At 39.5% G+C, this 19,563-nt stretch overlaps 1 protein-coding gene across 4 annotated transcripts in view; it reads right to left on the bottom strand.

Annotated features, from left to right (window-relative positions):
* CHD2 (chromodomain helicase DNA binding protein 2) overlaps positions 1-19,563 on the bottom strand; it is a 119,190-nt gene that overhangs the window by 32,002 nt on the left and 67,625 nt on the right. For all 4 annotated transcript variants that reach the window (XM_035024060.1, XM_035024059.1, XM_035024061.1 and 1 more), the window contains 9 exons: positions 17,927-17,998; positions 14,612-14,761; positions 13,703-13,851; positions 12,576-12,672; positions 12,050-12,142; positions 8,251-8,421; positions 7,117-7,292; positions 2,495-2,536; positions 1,115-1,254 (listed from right to left, as the gene is read on the bottom strand). In XM_035024060.1, coding sequence (XP_034879951.1) covers positions 1,115-1,254; positions 2,495-2,536; positions 7,117-7,292; positions 8,251-8,421; positions 12,050-12,142; positions 12,576-12,672; positions 13,703-13,851; positions 14,612-14,761; positions 17,927-17,998 — 1,090 coding nt within the window. The remainder of the gene's footprint in view (positions 1-1,114; positions 1,255-2,494; positions 2,537-7,116; positions 7,293-8,250; positions 8,422-12,049; positions 12,143-12,575; positions 12,673-13,702; positions 13,852-14,611; positions 14,762-17,926; positions 17,999-19,563) is intronic.

Below are 19,563 nucleotides of genomic sequence, written 5' to 3' on the forward strand. Positions count from 1 at the left end.
GCAACGAGTTACGCAATGGCAGGAGGAAGCAATCAGCCAGATCCAGAACATGCATCAAAAAAAGAGGGATGTGGGAGGCAGGCGACTGTTACAAAGAACTATCTCCAAAATATATTGTTGAGATGGAAACAGCAAGGTGCTTCTAGAAGACGGTGCCTGCTGCATTTTTTGTAATACACACTTTCTCATTTCTAAAAGATAAAAGAAATAGGGATACCAGTTTTTCAATCTGGAACCATGCGAATGTGTAATTTATTCACAACAATTAAAATGAAAAATGAAAACATGGTAAACTTCAAGTTGACTCTTGGCTGTATTCTGAGTGCTATATAAAAGCATGTATTCGGATCACTGTCCAAACCACTTCAATTTCTTTTACAAAAAAGGAAAATACAACCAATGAAAGTTTTGACTATACTTAAGACACTTTTAAATTCTACTACCTTCAATAATATCATTAAAAAGAAAATCAAAAGTACAAATACTTCTTTCCTGGTATTAGTGAACACCACATTAAGCACTTCTTGTGAATGGAATTAGCCAGGAATCACCCAAACCCTCTGAGGCAGAGTTTATTCGCCCCTCTGCAATCAGACCACTGTGAGGGTATAACCTGTCCAGCCCAATTATAACAAATTTTAGTGCCATGAAAATCTCACTGTAACAAAAATGTTTACAATATTCACCCAATGTTTTATTTATTCCAATTAATTCCCTAAATTCTTTAAGTATGCCTAACACAATCCGTATTTGTATATCCAGGATAACTAGTGATGCTTGTGATCTGATGTCCTCATTTGCAGTCAAAATACAGATGTATCCACTCAATTTGCCCACTCGGGTCTTTACGTCATTCAAACCAATCTAAGGTTTCTGTAGCAACATCAGAAGAAACCATTCTCGTTGCTCATTACTCTCCATTCTCCACCTTCTGCAAATCAACTTCGTTTGTGAGTTCTCTGATGATCTTACAACACTGAGCTCACAGAAAGGCAGGTCAGAATACACACCTCAAGGATTAGGGATGCATGGGATAGAAGTCTGTTCTTCAAAAACAAAGCCCCTTAAGCAGCACAATTCCCAGTCCACATGTGCCGGGTTTGGGAGAACTTACCCTCGCTGGCATTTTCCTTCAGCTGTTCTTCATACTCCTGCATTGCTGACACACAGCTGTTGTGAATCAGTTCCCCCAGGCGTTTCAGATCTGCTACGGACTTATCCACCAGCTCAGCATCGCGTGCTATGCACTCCAGCCTGAGGAAGGTCAAATACGGGGACACATTAATGCCCTGTTCCCACTTTTCTAATGTCCCACGAGATACCACTTGGTCTCATATAAGCTTGCTCCTGCAAAGACATTCTTCTTAACTTTACTGATCATTCCAAGTGTCCAACAAGAAGCCTCCAACAGTGACTGAGGGCTAACTCATTCATTTTCCATCATCAAGAACTGTGCTTTGGAATAGTCCACAGAGTAATTTCAAAGAACACAGCGGAAAGGAGTCGGCTTTCCTTACTAACTAGATGGGTTGCCTGACGATGGCAGCAAATGTGCCAAGACTGTCTGCACTCCTCTGCTCCTTTCATTCACTACAATATTCCTAGAAGCAAAGTACACTTACTTCTACAATATGTTTCACTGATCTCATATGGAGCATGCAAACACATTAATGTCTAAAAATCAGTCTGCCAGAAGGGGCCAGACGAACTTTTCCACACCCTGGTGCTTTTTATGGTCACTGGCTTACAGGCAAGCATTCCATCTTGGGTGGCCAACAACAACCCTGGAAAGGTGCACCTGACTTCTTTGGCCTCACTGTTACTACTGCTACCCATCACTGCTTCCTCTCCAAATGGAGAGGCAAACACACAGGCTATAATCTTCCTCCACTCCAGAAGTTTATCAGGAAGAAGAGAAAGGCATCTGCTATTTCCTTCAAGTCAGTACTATTATTCACACGACATATTGCTGATTCTGGACAAAGCAAAGTACTGAACTAGTTGACATAGTCTTTTGTTAAAATCCAACTTCTGAGTTCATTTCCTGAATGCTTCTAAGACAGGACAGCCAACCCTTTAGTAGTTACTGCTGGCAAGGTGTTAAAAAGTTACTTGCATTTAATCCTCATGACACTCTAAGAAGTAGAAAGTTATAAAATCACAAATTTACTAAATAAGGACTAGGATGCAAATACTAAATAGGTGTATTCTTCCAAATGGAATTATCTGAACATCTCTTCTGGAAATTATTTCTCTGTATTACAGTTTTGCATATACTTGCTTCATGTTCCTCAAGCAAAATCTCTGTATAGATGGTCATCTTTGTCATCCCTCCCCAAAAGGACATGTACAATAACACAATATATAAATATTTGTAAAAGAATGTTTCCAGGACAAAAAAACATTCCCAGCATTAGTATTAAGTGGAAAACAGTACCAAAAAAAAAAAGCCACTACATAATAAAAATGAAAAACAGGTGGATAAGGAGCTTACCGTTCAAGAGGGAGACCAAACTTCTTATATGCCTTGATGAACCTGAGAACATGATCAATAAAACACATTAAAAAACAGACACTTTAGCTCTGTTACTGCAAACATATCCTGTGGTGAAATATGCCACACACACACTGTGTCCAAAGAGACTGAGCCCAAACCACGTGACTGCCACGAAATAAAAGAATGCTGAATGTCTTTGAAACTGGTCCACTTAAAATAATGAGTGCTAAAGATGCAGTCAAATTAAAGATCAATGTTATTCTCAGTGAATGATCAAGAAAATGTTAAGGGACTTTAACAGAGAACAGTGACCTAAATCTAGTATTACCCTTTTTAAAAGGTACAAGTTCATGGAGTTCAACACGTAATAAATGATTCAACCACAACTCCTGTGATAAGACCCCGTTATGGGGCGCCTGGGTGGCTCAGATGGTTAAGCGTCTGCCTTCGGCTCAGGTCATGATCCCAGAGTCCCGCATCGGGCTTCCCGCTCCTTGGGAGCCTGCTTCTCCCTCTGTTTCTCTCTGTCTCTCATGAATAAATAAATAAAATCTTTAAAAAAAAAAAAAAAAAAAAAAGACCCCAATATGGTTAACTGCTCTATTCAGTTACCGTTACTACCGATTCCCTACCGTAGTATTTATTATTTTCTGGTCAATGACACAACTATAAGATTTTTAAGACTGCCTCAATACTTTTGGGAATAAGGCAAAGTAAAATAAATACGTGATTTAAAACTTCTTAGACAAAACTATTTTGGAAACTCTGCTGACTCCTCCTGACCAACCTTGTCCCCAAACAAAAATCCAATCAATCCTACCACAAGTCTCTACCTTATACTACATGCCAACCATGTCATCCGCTACATCAGTCATCACCGTAACGAGCCACATTACTAAAATCATCTGGTTAGGTAACAGTGTAAGGTGAGATACTATGGGGGGATAAATGGAAACAGAGAACATAGCAATTAAAGAAAAAGGGGATGGGAATGAGGAGGCCCTTAGCTGAGAAACAATACTAAAGGAACAGCACGAACACAAGGATTAGGGAAGTATTACATGGGAAAGTGAACGTGAAGCATATTCCTCAACTCTACATTTCTCCTTCTTAATATATACTGAAATATTTTATGTGTGAAATAGTAAGATATTTGGGAATTAGTTTGAAATAATACTACAAGGGAGAAGCATTTCTGGAATGGTGGAGTAAGAACCTCTGAAAATCTGATGCTCCATAAAAGCAACAAGAACACTGGCAAAATATTGTCAAGATGGACTTTGTTAGAACTCGAAATTAACCAAAGGCTTGCAACCATCTAAGGAGCATTTACTCAAGCAAACGGCTGGATCTCAGTAGGAACTGAAAGCTCTCTGGCATTTTATTTATTTATTTTTTAAGATTTTATTTATTTGACAGAGAGAGATACAGCGAGAGAGGGAACACAAGCAGGGGGAGTGGGAGAGGGAGAAGCAGGCTTCCCGCGGAGCAGGGAGCCCGATGCGGGGCTCGATCCCAGGACCCCGGGACCATGACCTGAGCCGAAGGCAGACGCTTAACGACTGAGCCACCCAGGCGCCCCTCTCTGGCATTTTAACTTGCTCCTCTCTCCATGCTTCACGACAGCCTTGAAACCAACACCTTTCAACTACAGTGGTTGTCCAAAGCAGCAGCAGAACAGGTCTAGAGCTACCCTAAAGCTCTTTTCCACAAGAACAGTGCTATTTGCCCTGACAACACATTAAGAAGCTCCATTCTCAGGCTTGCTTTACTTGACCTCTCTGTGAAAACTACTGTCCATAGTTCACTGGTGAAACAATTAGAAGCAAAGGTTTAAGACCACAGCTGCTTCAGGCAACATTACCAGGTTGGGGTAAGAACATGATGACCAAAACCTGAAAAGGGAAAACTGATGGGAATGCCCACAGGGAGCTTTGAAAAGCTGACATGTTCCTGAGAATCTATAAAATCTTGCTCACGAGCAAGGCTATGTGAGGAAAAGACCCACCTGAGAGGTGGTTCATCTCTCACCTCCAGGTGGCCCAGGGCTCTGCGCAAGCAAGAACTGAAGGGAAGGCAGAGCTGTAAAACATGCCCCCGACATACACACGGAGCCCTTCAGCGAAGGCTGGTAGACTTACTGGCTCAAGGCACTTAAGGAAACCTCTGTCCAACCATCAGCTAATGGCTAAGCTAGATGAGCAGAGACTGGAAACCACATGACGAAGACTAGGTTCACTAGTCTCAAGTCTTAAGAAAGTTACTTAATGAACAAAAAGCAAACAGCAAACACAACAAACTCTGGCTGTCAAGGGAAATTTGATTTCCACACCTGCCACATTATATTACTTACAATGTCCAGCTTTCATCAAAAAATTATGGAAAACACAAAAACAAAAAAGTAAGGCCCATATGCAGGGAAAAAAAAGCAATCAATGAAAATGGTCCCTGAGGAACTCCAGAAGTTGAACTTAAAAACTGGACTTCCAACACAAAGAAGAAATTAAGACATTCCCAAATAAACAAAAATAAAGAATTTGCTGCTACCAGACTTGCCCTAAAAGAAATACTAAAGAGTCCATCAGGCAGAAATCAAAGTACACCAAACAGTAACTCAAATCCACACAAAGAAGTAAGAGCCTCACTAAGAGTAACTGAGCAAATATAGAGGCAGCATAAATGTATGTTTGTAAGTCTTTTCTTCTGATTTTTTAAAAACAACTGCATAAAGCAGTAATTATAAAACTGTGTTGACAGGCTTATAAAGGGTAAAGATATAACTTCTGTGACGACAGTAACACAGAAGAGGGGAGAGGAATGAAGTTATACTGGAGTAAAATTTTAATATACCACTGGAATTAAGTTGATGATAATCCAAACTAAACAATTCCAAGTTAAGGTACTAATTATAATCTCCAAGGCAACCACTAGAAAAGTAACTTGGAGAATATAGTAAAAGAAACTATATAGGAGAATAATAAGAAACACAAAGAAAAACAAGGGAATTAAAATGGTATATTAAAAAATACAATAACACAAAAGATGGTAGTAATGGGGGAGTAAAGGAACAAAAAAGACACAAGACAAAGGAAAGAGCAAAATGCAGACATAAATTCTATTTTATCAGTAATTACATGAAATGTAAATGTGATTAAAGACTCCAATCAAAAGGAAGAGACTGACAGATTTTTTAAAAATAATAGAACTATATATTTTAAGAAATACAAGCTAGATTCAAAGAAAGGCATACTAAAGTGAAAAAGATAATGTGCATACAATATCCAAAGGAGAGCTGAAGTGGCTATATTAATATCAGATTTTTAAAAATGAACTTTAGGACAAAAATTATTTCTAGAGACAAAAAAGGATATTTTATGAGGATAAAGGGCCAATCCATCAGAAGACCTATAAACTATAAAATGCATGCACCTAAAAACAAGAGCCCTAAAATACATGAAGCAAAAACTGACCAAAGCAGAGGGAGGACTAGATGATATAACAATAACAGGTAGAGACTTCAACACCCCATTTTCAATAATGGCTAGAACCACCAGGCAGAAGATCAATAAGGAAATGGAAGACTCAGATAACCCAGAATCAAACAAACATCTGTAGAACACTGTGTCCACCTACAGCAGAATACACATTCTTTTCAAAATAATACTGAGGGTAGGAGGCGTGAGGACGTTACATAGAAGACTGACTACAAATTCAAAATGGTTAGGATGATGACATGGTAAGTATGGGGGGTATATACCCTATTCTTTCAATGTTTGTATATATTTACACTTTTCCATAATTAAAGAAAGAAGAAAATAATATTTAGGGGACAATAAAGACGTCATGATTTAAAGTACATTGACCTAGAGGACTATCTGATATAATTATAGTATGGACTGGATCATAAAGCTACCGTCATACTATTTTCTTCAGCCTAAAATATAAAATATCATGCAAAGTGGTTGGAAAAATGGCTTGGAAGCAACAATTTTAGTTGGAAGGCAATGTGTGTGAATTAAATACCAACAAATGCGCAGTAAGTACGGACATAGATATCTAAAATCAATTACAGGTGGAAAAAAGGCTGCAGAACAGTATGCGGGGTGTGTAACTACCAATAAACCAAACCACCACCAGACTGGTATCAGTACTAACACTCACAGGAACTGAACTGGGCAGACGGGGAATGAAGGCAAGGTTTATCCACTTTTTATATTCATACTCTTTCTTTTATATACATAGATACACATGTGTCTCTATGTATGTTTTCATGTATGTATTCCTATTCGTCAATAAAAACAAGTAAGGAAGGCTCAGCCCAAGTCTGCCTCCAACGGTCTCTTTTGCCTTGGCTGGACTTTCTCTGTGAAAATGCTCAGAGTAACCAGAGAACGGGAAGAAAACAAGAAGAGCTGAGCAAATGACGAGAGAGTGCTCGAGCGAGGAAAACCCTAGAGGGCAGAACCTTCTGGAGACTTGGGGGCAGGACTCTGGCCCCTGCCTTCTTTGCAGGTACCAGCCTCTGCCCGCCCTGTCTTCAGTGTCAGGAATGCCATCGACCCACAGCTCACAGCATACCCTCCACACACACCCCAGACAGAGAGCAGAGCCCCACCAACCTGCGTATCTCTGCGTCGGTAAAGCCCTCGACGAGGTCCTTCCGCACGCTGCGGGGGCGCCCTCTGCGCTTTGGCTTCTTGTCATCATCAGAGTCATCTGTCTCACTCTCAGACGCAGAGGATCTCTGCGCCTGCCTCTTAGACTCAGTGTCAGAGTCACTGTCATTTGTCTGAGCCTGAAAAGGCAAAGTCACATTGCAGCAAGTGCCAGGTGCAAGAGGGAAAAGGACTAATTCAGCCCATCTTAATTCTTTCATACTTGGGAACTTTTCATCGTATCAAAGTCCATTTTCCTTTAAGAAAATAAGGAGGCAGGTGTCATGTAAAAGGAAGACCTGCTTGCGACAGTCACCTTTCCGGAGACATACTGCGACATAATGACAAATGAAGTAGAATAAAAGTATTTGAATTGTAGGTTCGTGTTTACTTCCTTAGGTAAGTTACCCCTTTGTGACTTTGCTTTCCGTTTGTAAAATGGGGATAACTACCTATTACTTGGGTCTGCATGACGATTAAGTGAGTCAGTAGGTGTAACAGCACAACTATGCCTGGCACACAATTAGTGTTCAATCAATACTAGCTACTATTAGCTAATACTGATTTGCTATGGTCTTGGACAAATCTACTATGTCCAACAAACTGGGTGAAAAAATTTACTCTACCTGCTTTAATGTTGCAAAAATCAAATTAGATCATGTTTATAACGGTTCTTTATAAGCTGTGAAGTGTATGTTCTTTGTTTACAGTTATATAATCTCTTACAGTAAGTATTTAAACCAGTGCCACAAACAAATACTTAAAAGGCAAAAAGAGGTTGGCTCTGAAAGTCAAAGGCACTGTCAATTAGAACCAAATCTTTAGGATTATTGGTTCTGATCTCAACAGCAAACTGCAAATGTCTGCCAAACTCAAATCCCAGCCATCTACCTCACCCAGAGCCAATTTACAAAGATCAAATGTCCCACAGGCGTACGCAGGGGCACGCCACAGTTTCCCATCTCCCTCCACTGGTTTCGCTGTAACCGCCTCCCATCCCCAGGCAACAATGCCAAGCCTCTTCCTTAAATAACTAGCACTTCCGTAGCCTTTACAACAGAAGAAGGTCCCTTCTTATCTTTCATCTCACTCGATCACCTTTTTGGTGGAACTCCGAATTCGAGGCAGCATGTAAATTTCTTCCAGCTCCTTCTGACGCTCTTCCTCCTCAACTTTTTTCCTTTGCTCCTCCGGAATGATCTCATCCCAGTCCTTGTGAGGACGCTCTTCCAGCTCTTCTTCGTCTTCCATTGTCGCAAAGTTGGCAACCTTGGAACATGGACAACTCATTGTCTGACATGTCCCTATTTCCCAAACACCGCCTGCTAAAACATCAACTTACCCAGCATTTTTAATCTAAGACACTATGCGTAATATCAGAACTCCTGTGATATTATACAATCAGATAATCAATTTTCTGCTAATCTCTCCCTTATCCTCCCCCCAAATCATCTTGCCAAACCCTCAAGTTCATCAGAAATATTACTGAGAATTAGGGAAACAGATATAAAGTTATAAACTGTCTTACAAGTTTTACGGAAAGACTTATTAAATCCTACACATTTTCTAATAAATATGATACTAATTGGAAAATTTAGATTTACTTAGATTATCAAATGCTGAATACTTAATACCAATCCATTATGAAGTTACAGTTCCAAATTATAAATTGCTACTAAATAGCACTCATTTGAAACAATGCATAATTCAAAGCCCTAGCAATCACTAGCCAACTACCTACCTTATTCATTTTTATCAGAAGTACAGAAACTAAAGGTATGTAATGATTTCATATACTCCAAAGTACAATGTTAGAAATGAAAATGAGAATTTAAAATGCAAAAAATTCAAACAAACCTAAAAGAACACTCCATTTATGACATACCAAATATTTAGTATCTGGCATCAATTTGTACTGAAAAGATATACATATCCCAGAAGGAAAACCATCTAAGTGTATGCATTTCAAAGACTCAGCTGTGGTTATTACACAGACACATCTGCCAGCTCTGGCCGGCCTATGAGCAGTGGTGGGGCAGGCCCCAGGCACGGGCTCCACATCCTTTTTATTCCTTCCCACCCAGTCTTTAAGGCTACAATCAAGCACAAAACAGCTTTTGGAGGCTCCATTCCTCAAAGTCATTTGGAATGGACAGTGAAGTCAGAAGTTTATGACTTTGGCCACAATTAATTCTAACTTCCACCACAGATACCGTGATCTTCACGATCAGATTTTTTTAAATTCCAAGACAAAGACAAGTGTTAATTTCTTAGACTGAAAACTTAACATTTTTTGTTTTATAAAATGAATCATTTGACCCATCTCTTAAATTAAGTACTATCGGTAATTACTTTAGATCTGACTTTTAAAACAGCCAGACGAAAATTACATAAATGATGTAATGAGGGTGCAGAATGGTTAAGGGCCACATTAATCAGGCCAGACCACCTGTCTAGGATATAATCACAACTCCACATATGTGTAACCTTAAGAAATCTACTTAGCCTGTCTGTGCCTCAGTTTCCTTATATATAAGTGAAGAAAATAATATCTGATTCATCCTACGGTGGTAACAGGGCTTGACACAAACAGTAAGAGATACAAGTATCAGTTATGATTACTTAGGAAAATTATAATCTTAAATTATCTCAAAAAAAAGCTTTGCGTGTTTCCAACATGTTAAATTAGGGTTTAAAAAAAGAGAGAGAAAGGAAAAAAAAGAAAGTGTTAGTGGAAAAAACAAAGTCAATTCAGTTGAAGTACTCCAGAAATAAAAGAGCCCCTAGGGAGGCAGACTCCTACTGTTAATTACATCACCTGACCAGGTGCTAAAATGTAACAGCCAAAAGAGCTTTAGCAAGGCAAAAGTCACCAGCTGACCACTTTTGATTAACCTGTTAATATGCAGAAATTTTTATACCTAAGTCATCACATAATATTCTGACTAAAACATTATCATGAGGATTACTGCTCTTTAAAAGGGAGCAATGGGTGGCTCAGTAGGCTAAGTGTCTACCTTCAGCTCAGGTCAGGATCCCAGGGTCCTGGGACGGAGCCCAGAATCCGGCTCCCTGCTCAGCAGGGAGCCTGCTCCTCCCTCTGTCCCTCCCCAACTCGTTCTTTCTCTCTCTCTCTAATATACATAAATAAAATCCTTTAAAAAAATAAAAAATAAAAGGGAGCAATAGTCCTAGAAGCGGAGTCCAGTTGAAACAGTAATAATTTACCCTTAACCTCAAAACACACTGACTCTGATCCTAGAGCTTTCTGGTCTATTCAGTTCCTTCTGTGTTCTTCCTCTGAGACAACTTCAAGATCAATAAGGAAATGGAAGACTCAGATAACCCAGAATCAAACAAACATCTGTAGAACACTGTGTCCACCTACAGCAGAATACACATTCTTTTCAAAATAATACTGAGGGTAGGAGGCGTGAGGACGTTACATAGAAGACCGACTACAAATTCAAAATGGTTAGGATGATGACATGGTAAGTATGGGGGGTATATACCCTATTCTTTCAATGTTTGTATTTACACTTTTCCATAATAAATTAAAGAAAGAAGAAAATAATTTTTAGGGGACAATAAAGACGTCATGATTTAAAGTACATTGACCTAGAGGACTATCTGATATAATTATAGTATGGACTGGATCATAAAGCTACCTTCATACTATTTTCTTCAGCCTAAAATATAAAATATCATGCAAACACCTCACCATGTCTCCCTCAATCCTACAGAATCTACTGAACTTAACCATCACTGGAACCTTCAGGTATCTCCTGCTTCTCTAACTGGTATGGAACGAACCCATGCCAATTCTTTCAACCATATTCTCACATGAGATTGGGAAACCTTTGCCACTTTGACTCTCCTTAGTCTCCCAAGCCCATCTTCCACTTTGGGACCACCAAATGATCAGTCCCTCTGACCTCAAGTACTTGCTGGAGAAAATCATAGGACCCTGCTGACCAGCTCCAATGTGAAGTCTTACCTTCCAAATACAGCTCACTCCTTACCAAGTTCCTCCTTCCTGGCACCACCTGTGGCTGTCCCAAATCATTTCTACTTATTTACTGGGAATTACGGTCACGAAGGAAGGAATCCCACCTCTTCTCTCCCCTCCTATTCCCTGAAGTGCACTCTCCTTTTTCTTTCGAAGGCCAACTGCGCCACCTGCGTTTTTTATTACATCCCTTCCAGTCTCTTCTAAGGCAATGTACTATCAAATTTTCCTTCTTTCCTTAGAACCTTCCATCTTTCCCTTTTCTCAAGCTCTTTCCTCAACCTGGAGACATTATAACGTCTTTCAAAACCCTCGCCTTGACGCTTCCATCCTCATAAATCACCTTCGCTGTTCTCTTTATGAGCTTTTAAATTAACTCCACACTCAGTGCTGCCACCTCCTCTTCATCTGGTGCCCAGCTTCTGCACTTAGTCCTGATCTCATTTAATTTTCTATCAGATACTTAAAAAAAAAAAAAAAACCATCACCAAGTCATCAAGAGCTTTCTGTCACCTTATGTTTTTTATACATTTGACCTCTCTTTGTCACCTGATTCTATCAATGTCTCTCCCATAACACATTCCACACTTCCCAGAGCTCCACACTATCTGGGTCTCCACATATCCCACGGATGCATATTCTTCCCTCTTCGCTGACTTTTCCTCTGTCCACTGACTCTGGGCAGGACAGACCACGTCAGCCATTACCTCCATGCGGAAGACTGAATGTACACTCACAACGCGCCTGGAACTCCGGAGGAGAAAGAAAGGAGTCAAGTTAGGTAAAGGAAAAAGTAGAGCGCCTTGCACACAGAAGTACTCACAGACATTAGTTATTATTAGTTAATAAATCAATGCTAAGGACTCCCTCCCACAATAATTTCCATACCTTAAACTGTGACAGAAGCTCATCTGTTGCACTTGTTGACACTTCGTTCTCTCTGGTTTCAGCCAAGCGCAAAATTTCATCTATGTCCATTTCCTAAGGGACACCAACAACACAATATGGTAAACAGGCAAGTGATCAGTATGGACTGAAAACACTTGGTGCAAATAAACCAGATCTCCTTCCTGGGATCCCATCTACCTTTACAGTATTCCGATTTATATCCTGTACCTCTAATGTCTCAAACTATTATTTATACAAATGACAAGGTGAACTTCAGAGATTACATGAAATACAATTGGAATTAAAAAGACTAAGGACAGAATCCTCAAATGTTTTTCTCTTTCCTATTCTATTTAATAAGACCTTTGAGCTCTATAATAATAAAAGAAAAAACAAAAACAAACTATATCTTTCAAATAATTACTATTCTTTATAAAAGCCTCTAACAGATTCAAAATCTGCTTCCAGAAAAATTAAGACTCTCACAAATACTTGTCAAGAAAGTTTTTTCCTCATTGTTAATTACCTGAGGCTCTGACTCCTCCCCTTCCAGTTCTTTGAAGAGATCCTCTGCTCCAAATTTCAAAATAGCTGTCAGCTCTTCTTTATTAAAAGGATTTGAGCTGTAGAAGTAAAATGTAGTTGTAATCTCTCAGGAATGTCAAATAACCACCATGAAGTTCTACTATAAAATAGCTACCCTTCATAAAAGGGTGAAATTACTGGTGAAAATATAAATTCTGCCAAGAAAAATGATCTCTCAAAGATTTCATTTTTTTTTTTTTTATCCCCAGGATGAGTCTGTGATGGTAAACCTAACCCAGCAGAAGACTAGAAAATCAATTATTTTCCTGATGGCTCATCTATTACATGACTAAGCAAGAAACCTAATTAGCAACATGAAAGAAGAGAGTTCTTTGCTCTTTGTCTTTTGACTCAGGAAGTTATCATTCACCAAGAATTTTCAACCTTCTCATCTCTGGTCTAAAATAAAAGAACTAAGCTTTTTCCCTTTAGGTGACTCTTGAATGGAAGATTATCTGAACATATTCTGTTTAGGGAAGGGCTCATTTGATTTCCACCTGTGACGCAAGCTGCAGGACTGCCACAGAAGACAATGAACAACTGAGTCAAAATGTAAACTCAGAGAAATAGCTGTGCTTCTAAATAAAGTCAGTTGAAACTTGACTATTTTCCTTCTACACCCTTCTGTTTTCAATAGGAAGAGTAACACTCTCCACACAAACATTTTTACCAATAATAAGAAACCAGCTGCCAACTCCATCTGGCAGACTCTTAGTACTGATACTGACACGTTCAAGGCAACCCTGCGCTGGGAGGAAAGCCTAATGGAGGACACACAGTGATCATGCTGCTGCATCATATGTCACAGAGCCAAAAGCAAAAGGCAAGAGAGAAGGGCAAGAAAGACAGAGGGAGAGCACATGAGCACAGGGCCGACAGGCAAAAAAGAAAAAACAGGGAAAACCGATAAAATGAAAATTACATCTTCTCGTGGTCTTGGCTTGGCCTCTTCTAGGTAATTAATAGGTAACGTCAATTATAGAGAATCCTATTAGAAGGATGAATTCTATCAAATGCTGATGTAAAATCACAGTTTGGCTCTGACCACCTCCTCCACCTGGAACTTACTTGGACCTTCCCGAATTGTTTTCCAGAACCGTCCGGCCAGTGGTATCCATGCGCTGAATCACCAGATGGTCCAATACCATCTTCTTTTTGGCCCGTTCGATGATCTCCTCCTCCACAGTCCCCTTTGTAACCAAGCGGTAAATATTTACCTATAGAAAATAGAAAAAGAAAATGTTATGTTTATACCTAATCACCAAAAAAAAAAAAAAAAAAAAAGCTACCTCTATCTAAAACCAAGAGGAGAAATAAAAAAGACTTTTTCTCTTCTACCAGAAATGCCTGTAAGCCATTCATCCAAAAAGACAGCTTAACTAGATCCAATATTTTTACTGTAACAGGTTATAATCTTAAATAAAACTGCCTCTAAAAAACTATTTCAGCCTATTCTAATGATAAAAATCTTGTTAAAGAATAATCAGTTTCACTGATGGAAAGTTTCACTAAAACCAAACCTTTGGCCGAGTATGAAACTTAGGAGTTACCCAATACTAGAGCAGACTTTAAGATTCTCACGTGAAGGAAACACGCATGTATTTCCCCAATGTAGCTCAGAGCTACGTGTATAATAAAAGTAGACCACCCTGAACAATGATAGATTAACAACTTATCCACATTAAAATAGAGAAACATTCCAGTTCTGAATCTATTCATCATCGCTCTCTCTTGGAGTAAACCTGAAAGCCACTGGTGACATAATTTTCAAACAGGAAAAGAGAACAGTTCCCTACTAAGTTCATCTTAGCCCCAAAGACACCTTTTCTCTGTACTAGTTAACAGAAAGGCATCTACCCTTGGGGAAATGAAAGCAAAACAGGAAAAATACCTTTTACAAACAGCCTGAAAAGGCTAAATAACACACCCCCTCTACCGCCTCCCCCAAACCATGTCCAGATGTCTCTCTCCACTGACCTGCTTCTTCTGACCAATTCTATGGGCTCGGGCTTGTGCCTGCAAGTCGTTCTGGGGGTTCCAGTCAGAGTCAAAGATGACAACTGTGTCCGCCGAAGCCAGATTGATTCCCAGGCCACCAGCCCTTGTCGAGAGCAGGAAACAGAAGTCCTGTACACAATGCAATATACTACTTTATGCAGTGGCCTTCTCAGAAACAGTTTCACAGTCCAATAAGCCCTTATACCTGGAAACCCCTGCAGGTGTGAAGAAAAGTGAGATATGATGGACAAACTTTATGGAGGCTACAAGAATGCTAGGGATTTGATGGTAGAGTGAATTTTCATTTCATTAAGCTGAAAGAGTCAGTGCAGGGAACTAAGGAGTAAAGCTGATTCCGATAAGTCAGCCAGAACAGAAGAATTAGTATTCTCTCCTGGCTAAAACTAGTGTTAACAAGCAATTAACAAAATCCAGAAAAACTTAATTAGCAAGGGGATCATTCCAGCAAGTTGCCTACACACTCATTCTCTGCGTAAAGGTAGATTACACCACATAAGGTAGTTGGTATAAGCAAGGATACTTTATTGTTAGATGGGTGAGAAACACAACAACACTGCACCAACAGATCACGTGCTGGGACTGCTGAGAAGCACAGGGTCCTCGATCAGCACAGCACATGCACAAAGAAAACCAGAGCACATGTGGCTGAAGACCCACGTGTGGGAAAGATTCAGGCTCTGACATATTCCGGGGTGTCCACAGCAATGACAGAGACTGAGCAGGCATGGTACACCTGCCTACATCTGAGAGCTCAGAAATATGGGGCAGAGGGCAGAAAATAAATTACCCAAAGAAAAGAAAGCCACAGAGATTTCTATTTTTAGGGCATTTGATTATGTATGTCAAAGGCTGACACCCTTTTGGCACACAAATGATACTCAAAAGCTGGTAGTTTTGAGTTGTATTTTGATCAATCGGTGTATTTAATATACACAGACACAATGAAAAGCTCTTCACATTCTAACTACAGTCACCAGCATCCTGCCACAGAAATAAAAATGGAGAGAATGGTCTCAGAAGAACTTTAAACAAATGCTGAGGCACATATACTCTGTGATCCTTGGTAGAGATACCAAGTGCCATCACACTCTAATTTACAGAAGCCTACAAAGAAATAGTAGACACCTGAGAATGAGATACCTAAATCAAGTAAAATCTGGGGTCTGAATAATCATATAAATAATTTTCACTGTCACTCCTTTTTTTTTTTTTTTAAGATTTATTTAGGTGGGGGGGGGGGCAGAGGGAGATGGATGAGCTGAGGGAAATGCTGAGCACAGAGCCCAACATGAAGGGTCGATCCCAGGACCCTGAGATCACGACCTGAGCTGAAACCAAGAGTCGGATGCTCAACCGACTGAGCCACCCAGGCACCCCTTCACTGTCACTTCTTACCAAAGATAATGTGACTTATAAGATGTTATTTGTGTCTATTATCAAATTGAAAACAAACTCAGTGAAACACAATGCTGCTAAAGGTGAGATGGAAATATTCATCACAAATAATATGAATATAAACTGCTTTGGGAAATCTAGCAAAGTGTATCAAAAACCTTTTTTAAATGCTTGTACACTCTTAACACACAACAAGAAGTAAGTCATTAGGTTTAATTATTGGGTTAAATAAATAATGTTACAAGCATGAGAAAACATTAGAAACTAAAATTTTTTTTAAATCTTTAATGACATGGGAAAAATGCTCACAGAATTTTGAATAAAAAAATGACAACAAAACTATTTGCAGAATGATCCCAGATAAATAATCCGTTTCATCTATTATGAATGGAAACACACCCGAATGATGTGAACAACAAAAGTTGTCTCTGGGATGGGAGATGGGGAGGGGAGCTGTGCAATTTTTCTTCTTTGTACTCTTCACTATCTTCTAAATCTTCTCATTGTGCATATAATATTTCCCCCAATGATAAAGTATTTAATTTTTCTTAATAAAAAAGGCTCAGATATGCAGAATAATGGTAGAGAACCTGTATTCTATAAATAGCCATGGGGTGGAGAATTGAGAATTATAAAGAGAAGGCAGCTTTAATAATGTTTCTCTGAGAAAGGGCAATATGAAACATTCATACTATTTTTTTAACTAAGATTGGGAACACAAAACCAATTTGAATAAATACTAAATAATAAAACTAGCTAGCATTTACTGAGTGCTCACTATGTACCAGGCAATGAGCCTAGTGCTTGCTGGGTGTTGGTCACTGCATTTAATCCCCACAGCAGGTACTGGAATTATCATGATTTTACAGGAGGAAATGGAGGAGAAAAAGAAGGGACGGGAATTAGAGGGTGAGCAGTCTTCAGTGAATTCAATTCCTTTTCTCCTGAACTATTCAGAGCCTCGGTTCTGTCCAGATTCACACCCTAAGCTCCGCAAGGAGAACTAACATTTTAGGCTAAAGAAGCCAGAATGCTATAGTCTACCTGGGACCACATGCATTTCTAGAGGCAGAAGACGTTACCATTTTGGAGTAACACAGAGTTTTTAAAGCCCTACAGAAAGCAGAATATGAGGTCTGGTCTGTCTATACGAAGTAGTGGCCCAGGCTTCAGAAGCGCTCATGTTCTCCCCAAAACACTAGTTCTTCTGGCTCTCTCCACTGCAACCTTCACCCGCACACGGAGCTGCAGCATTATGTCCGTGGAACATCATCTCCCCAACTTCTCTCACATCCCACAGCATTTCATAGCTTCCTATACACAAACTACAATGTTACCACGGTTTCTCACTTTTCCTAAGCACCCCTTCTATATGTGCCTTAAAATCACTTTAGAATGCAAATCCAAGCTGGACAAGAGAACTTAAGCTGTATCGATCGTACCAGCAATCCACACATCTGAGCCATGGCCAATGTACTTTTCAAGCCTCAGTCACCAAGAAAATACAGATGAGAACCTTCTGTCGTACATACATGTCAAAATTAATCCTACTGGCCAGCCTTCCCGACTCTTGCCTTGCTGCTCTCCCAGGCCCAGAAATTTGGTATCTGGAAGCCACCAGAGAACACGCAGTTGCTATTAGAACTACTCTGCCACTAATCCAGACCAGGGCAGATAAACAAGCATGCATATGCTCTTCTGGAATAACAAACAACAAAATTAAGAGGCATCTTTTATTTTAGTGATCTCTCACTTCCTTCCCAAAGCAGGAGAACTTAACTGTGAACTGTTTCTGAAACGAAATACATTAAGCCAGAAAGGCTTTCCCCTGGACAGAGAGCCCACGCTGCCCAAATAATAAAGCCATGCATGGTGTACCTCAGACCCATCTGCATTGAAGTGGTCCAGTGCCTGTTTTCGGATTTCTCCCTTGATGGAACCATCCAGACGCTGTAAAAATAGACCACAAGAAAATCATAAGGTAGGACGATCAGCTATACTCAGAAGAGAACACCAGACTTGCAACCTTTATCACTCCAACACCCACTTAGCAAAAATAACCAGAACGCACTGGCAACATGCTGTCAAGGGACTGTGCTTAAGCAGCATATCCTACTTGTCCAAGCTCTCCCATTACAAACTCAAGGTCAGAAGCTTCTGACTCAGAGCATTTACATTTGATCAGAATGACTGCTAGGACCTGTAATGAGAAAGATGGCAACCCCCACTGTGCTCAGAAACGATGTTTGCTTCTATATCCGTAGGGACTGAAGAGATTAGGTCACCGTACCACTGCTCACCTAATTAGCTCATGCAGAAAATGATCGTTCTTAACTAGTATGACTACAAGTTGCACAGTTATTAAGTGCTACACAAATCAAAAAATCTTTACATAATTTTGTTTGGAAACATTCTGCCATAACATTGTATCAGAATTAAGTTGATCATATATTCCAGCCTTTCCAAAAATTACACTCTGAAATCAGAGCAAAGTGTTTAAATAACCAAAATGCATATTTAAGAAAGCCTCTGGCATTTACTAGTTCTTTTATTAGAGTTATGTGTCAGTTCTAGGTCCCAAACAACGTCACCATGGAAAACCACATGTCAAATAAATACTTGAGAATTACCTGTATGCTATACATATAAAGTGCTTATTTCTTACTCTTTAAAATCATTTTCACATGTCTTCCCCTTACAATCACATCTTGAGATGAACAAAATACCTCATTTTACACAAGGCAAATCTGACCCAAGAGGTGATGTCAGCTGCCGAGTGATGGGCGAGTGGCTGGGGACATATCTGTAGAAGGACCTACCTCTCCCCAGCTCAGGTCTCTGCTGTTCAGGCCCACCTGAACAGTCAAATCACACCAGGGAACCCCCTTTCTTCTTTCTACCAACTCTACTCAGAGCTTCAACCCAAAGATATGTTTAAATGGCAGTTAATAGCCTATATTTGATATGAGAAAACCCAAATGCCTTCCTTTTAATATTCCCACTAATAGAAGATAGCAGACATGACAGACCTGAGTGGACTCCAGCCAAATATTCCCTACAGAGAAAAGCAATGCATTTTTACTTTACTTGACATCAAATGATTAGCTTGACCTGAAAGCTCACAGAGATCCGATGCACTGAGAGACAACAGTCTTTTTGCAGTGTGCTTGGTTTTTCTTTTGTTTTTGTTTTTATTCCTAAAATAACCACAGTATCAAACCATATTCTAAGACGGCTGCTGAAAGACCACATAAGGTATTTTGGATAGGACAATAACTTTCAGGGCATTTTTAAAAGACAATCTGTTATTGAGCTTAAAGCTTGGCCTTCTTAGGGGAGAATCACTGACCCCAGTTTCTTCAATACCAGGATAATTTGTAAGTTGGTCGAACAGTCCAACCAAAGAAAAAATATTAAGTCAATCTTAAAAATCAAAACACTATAAAAATGTTATACCGAAAGTCAAGAAAAATAGCATACACATCCATAAATAGATCAGAGAGAAATTTCACACA

The sequence above is a fragment of the Mirounga leonina genome, unplaced genomic scaffold (genome assembly GCF_011800145.1).
Source record: "Mirounga leonina isolate KUSES-001 unplaced genomic scaffold, KU_Mleo_1.0 Mir_178, whole genome shotgun sequence".
NCBI classification, from domain to species: Eukaryota; Metazoa; Chordata; class Mammalia; order Carnivora; family Phocidae; genus Mirounga; species Mirounga leonina.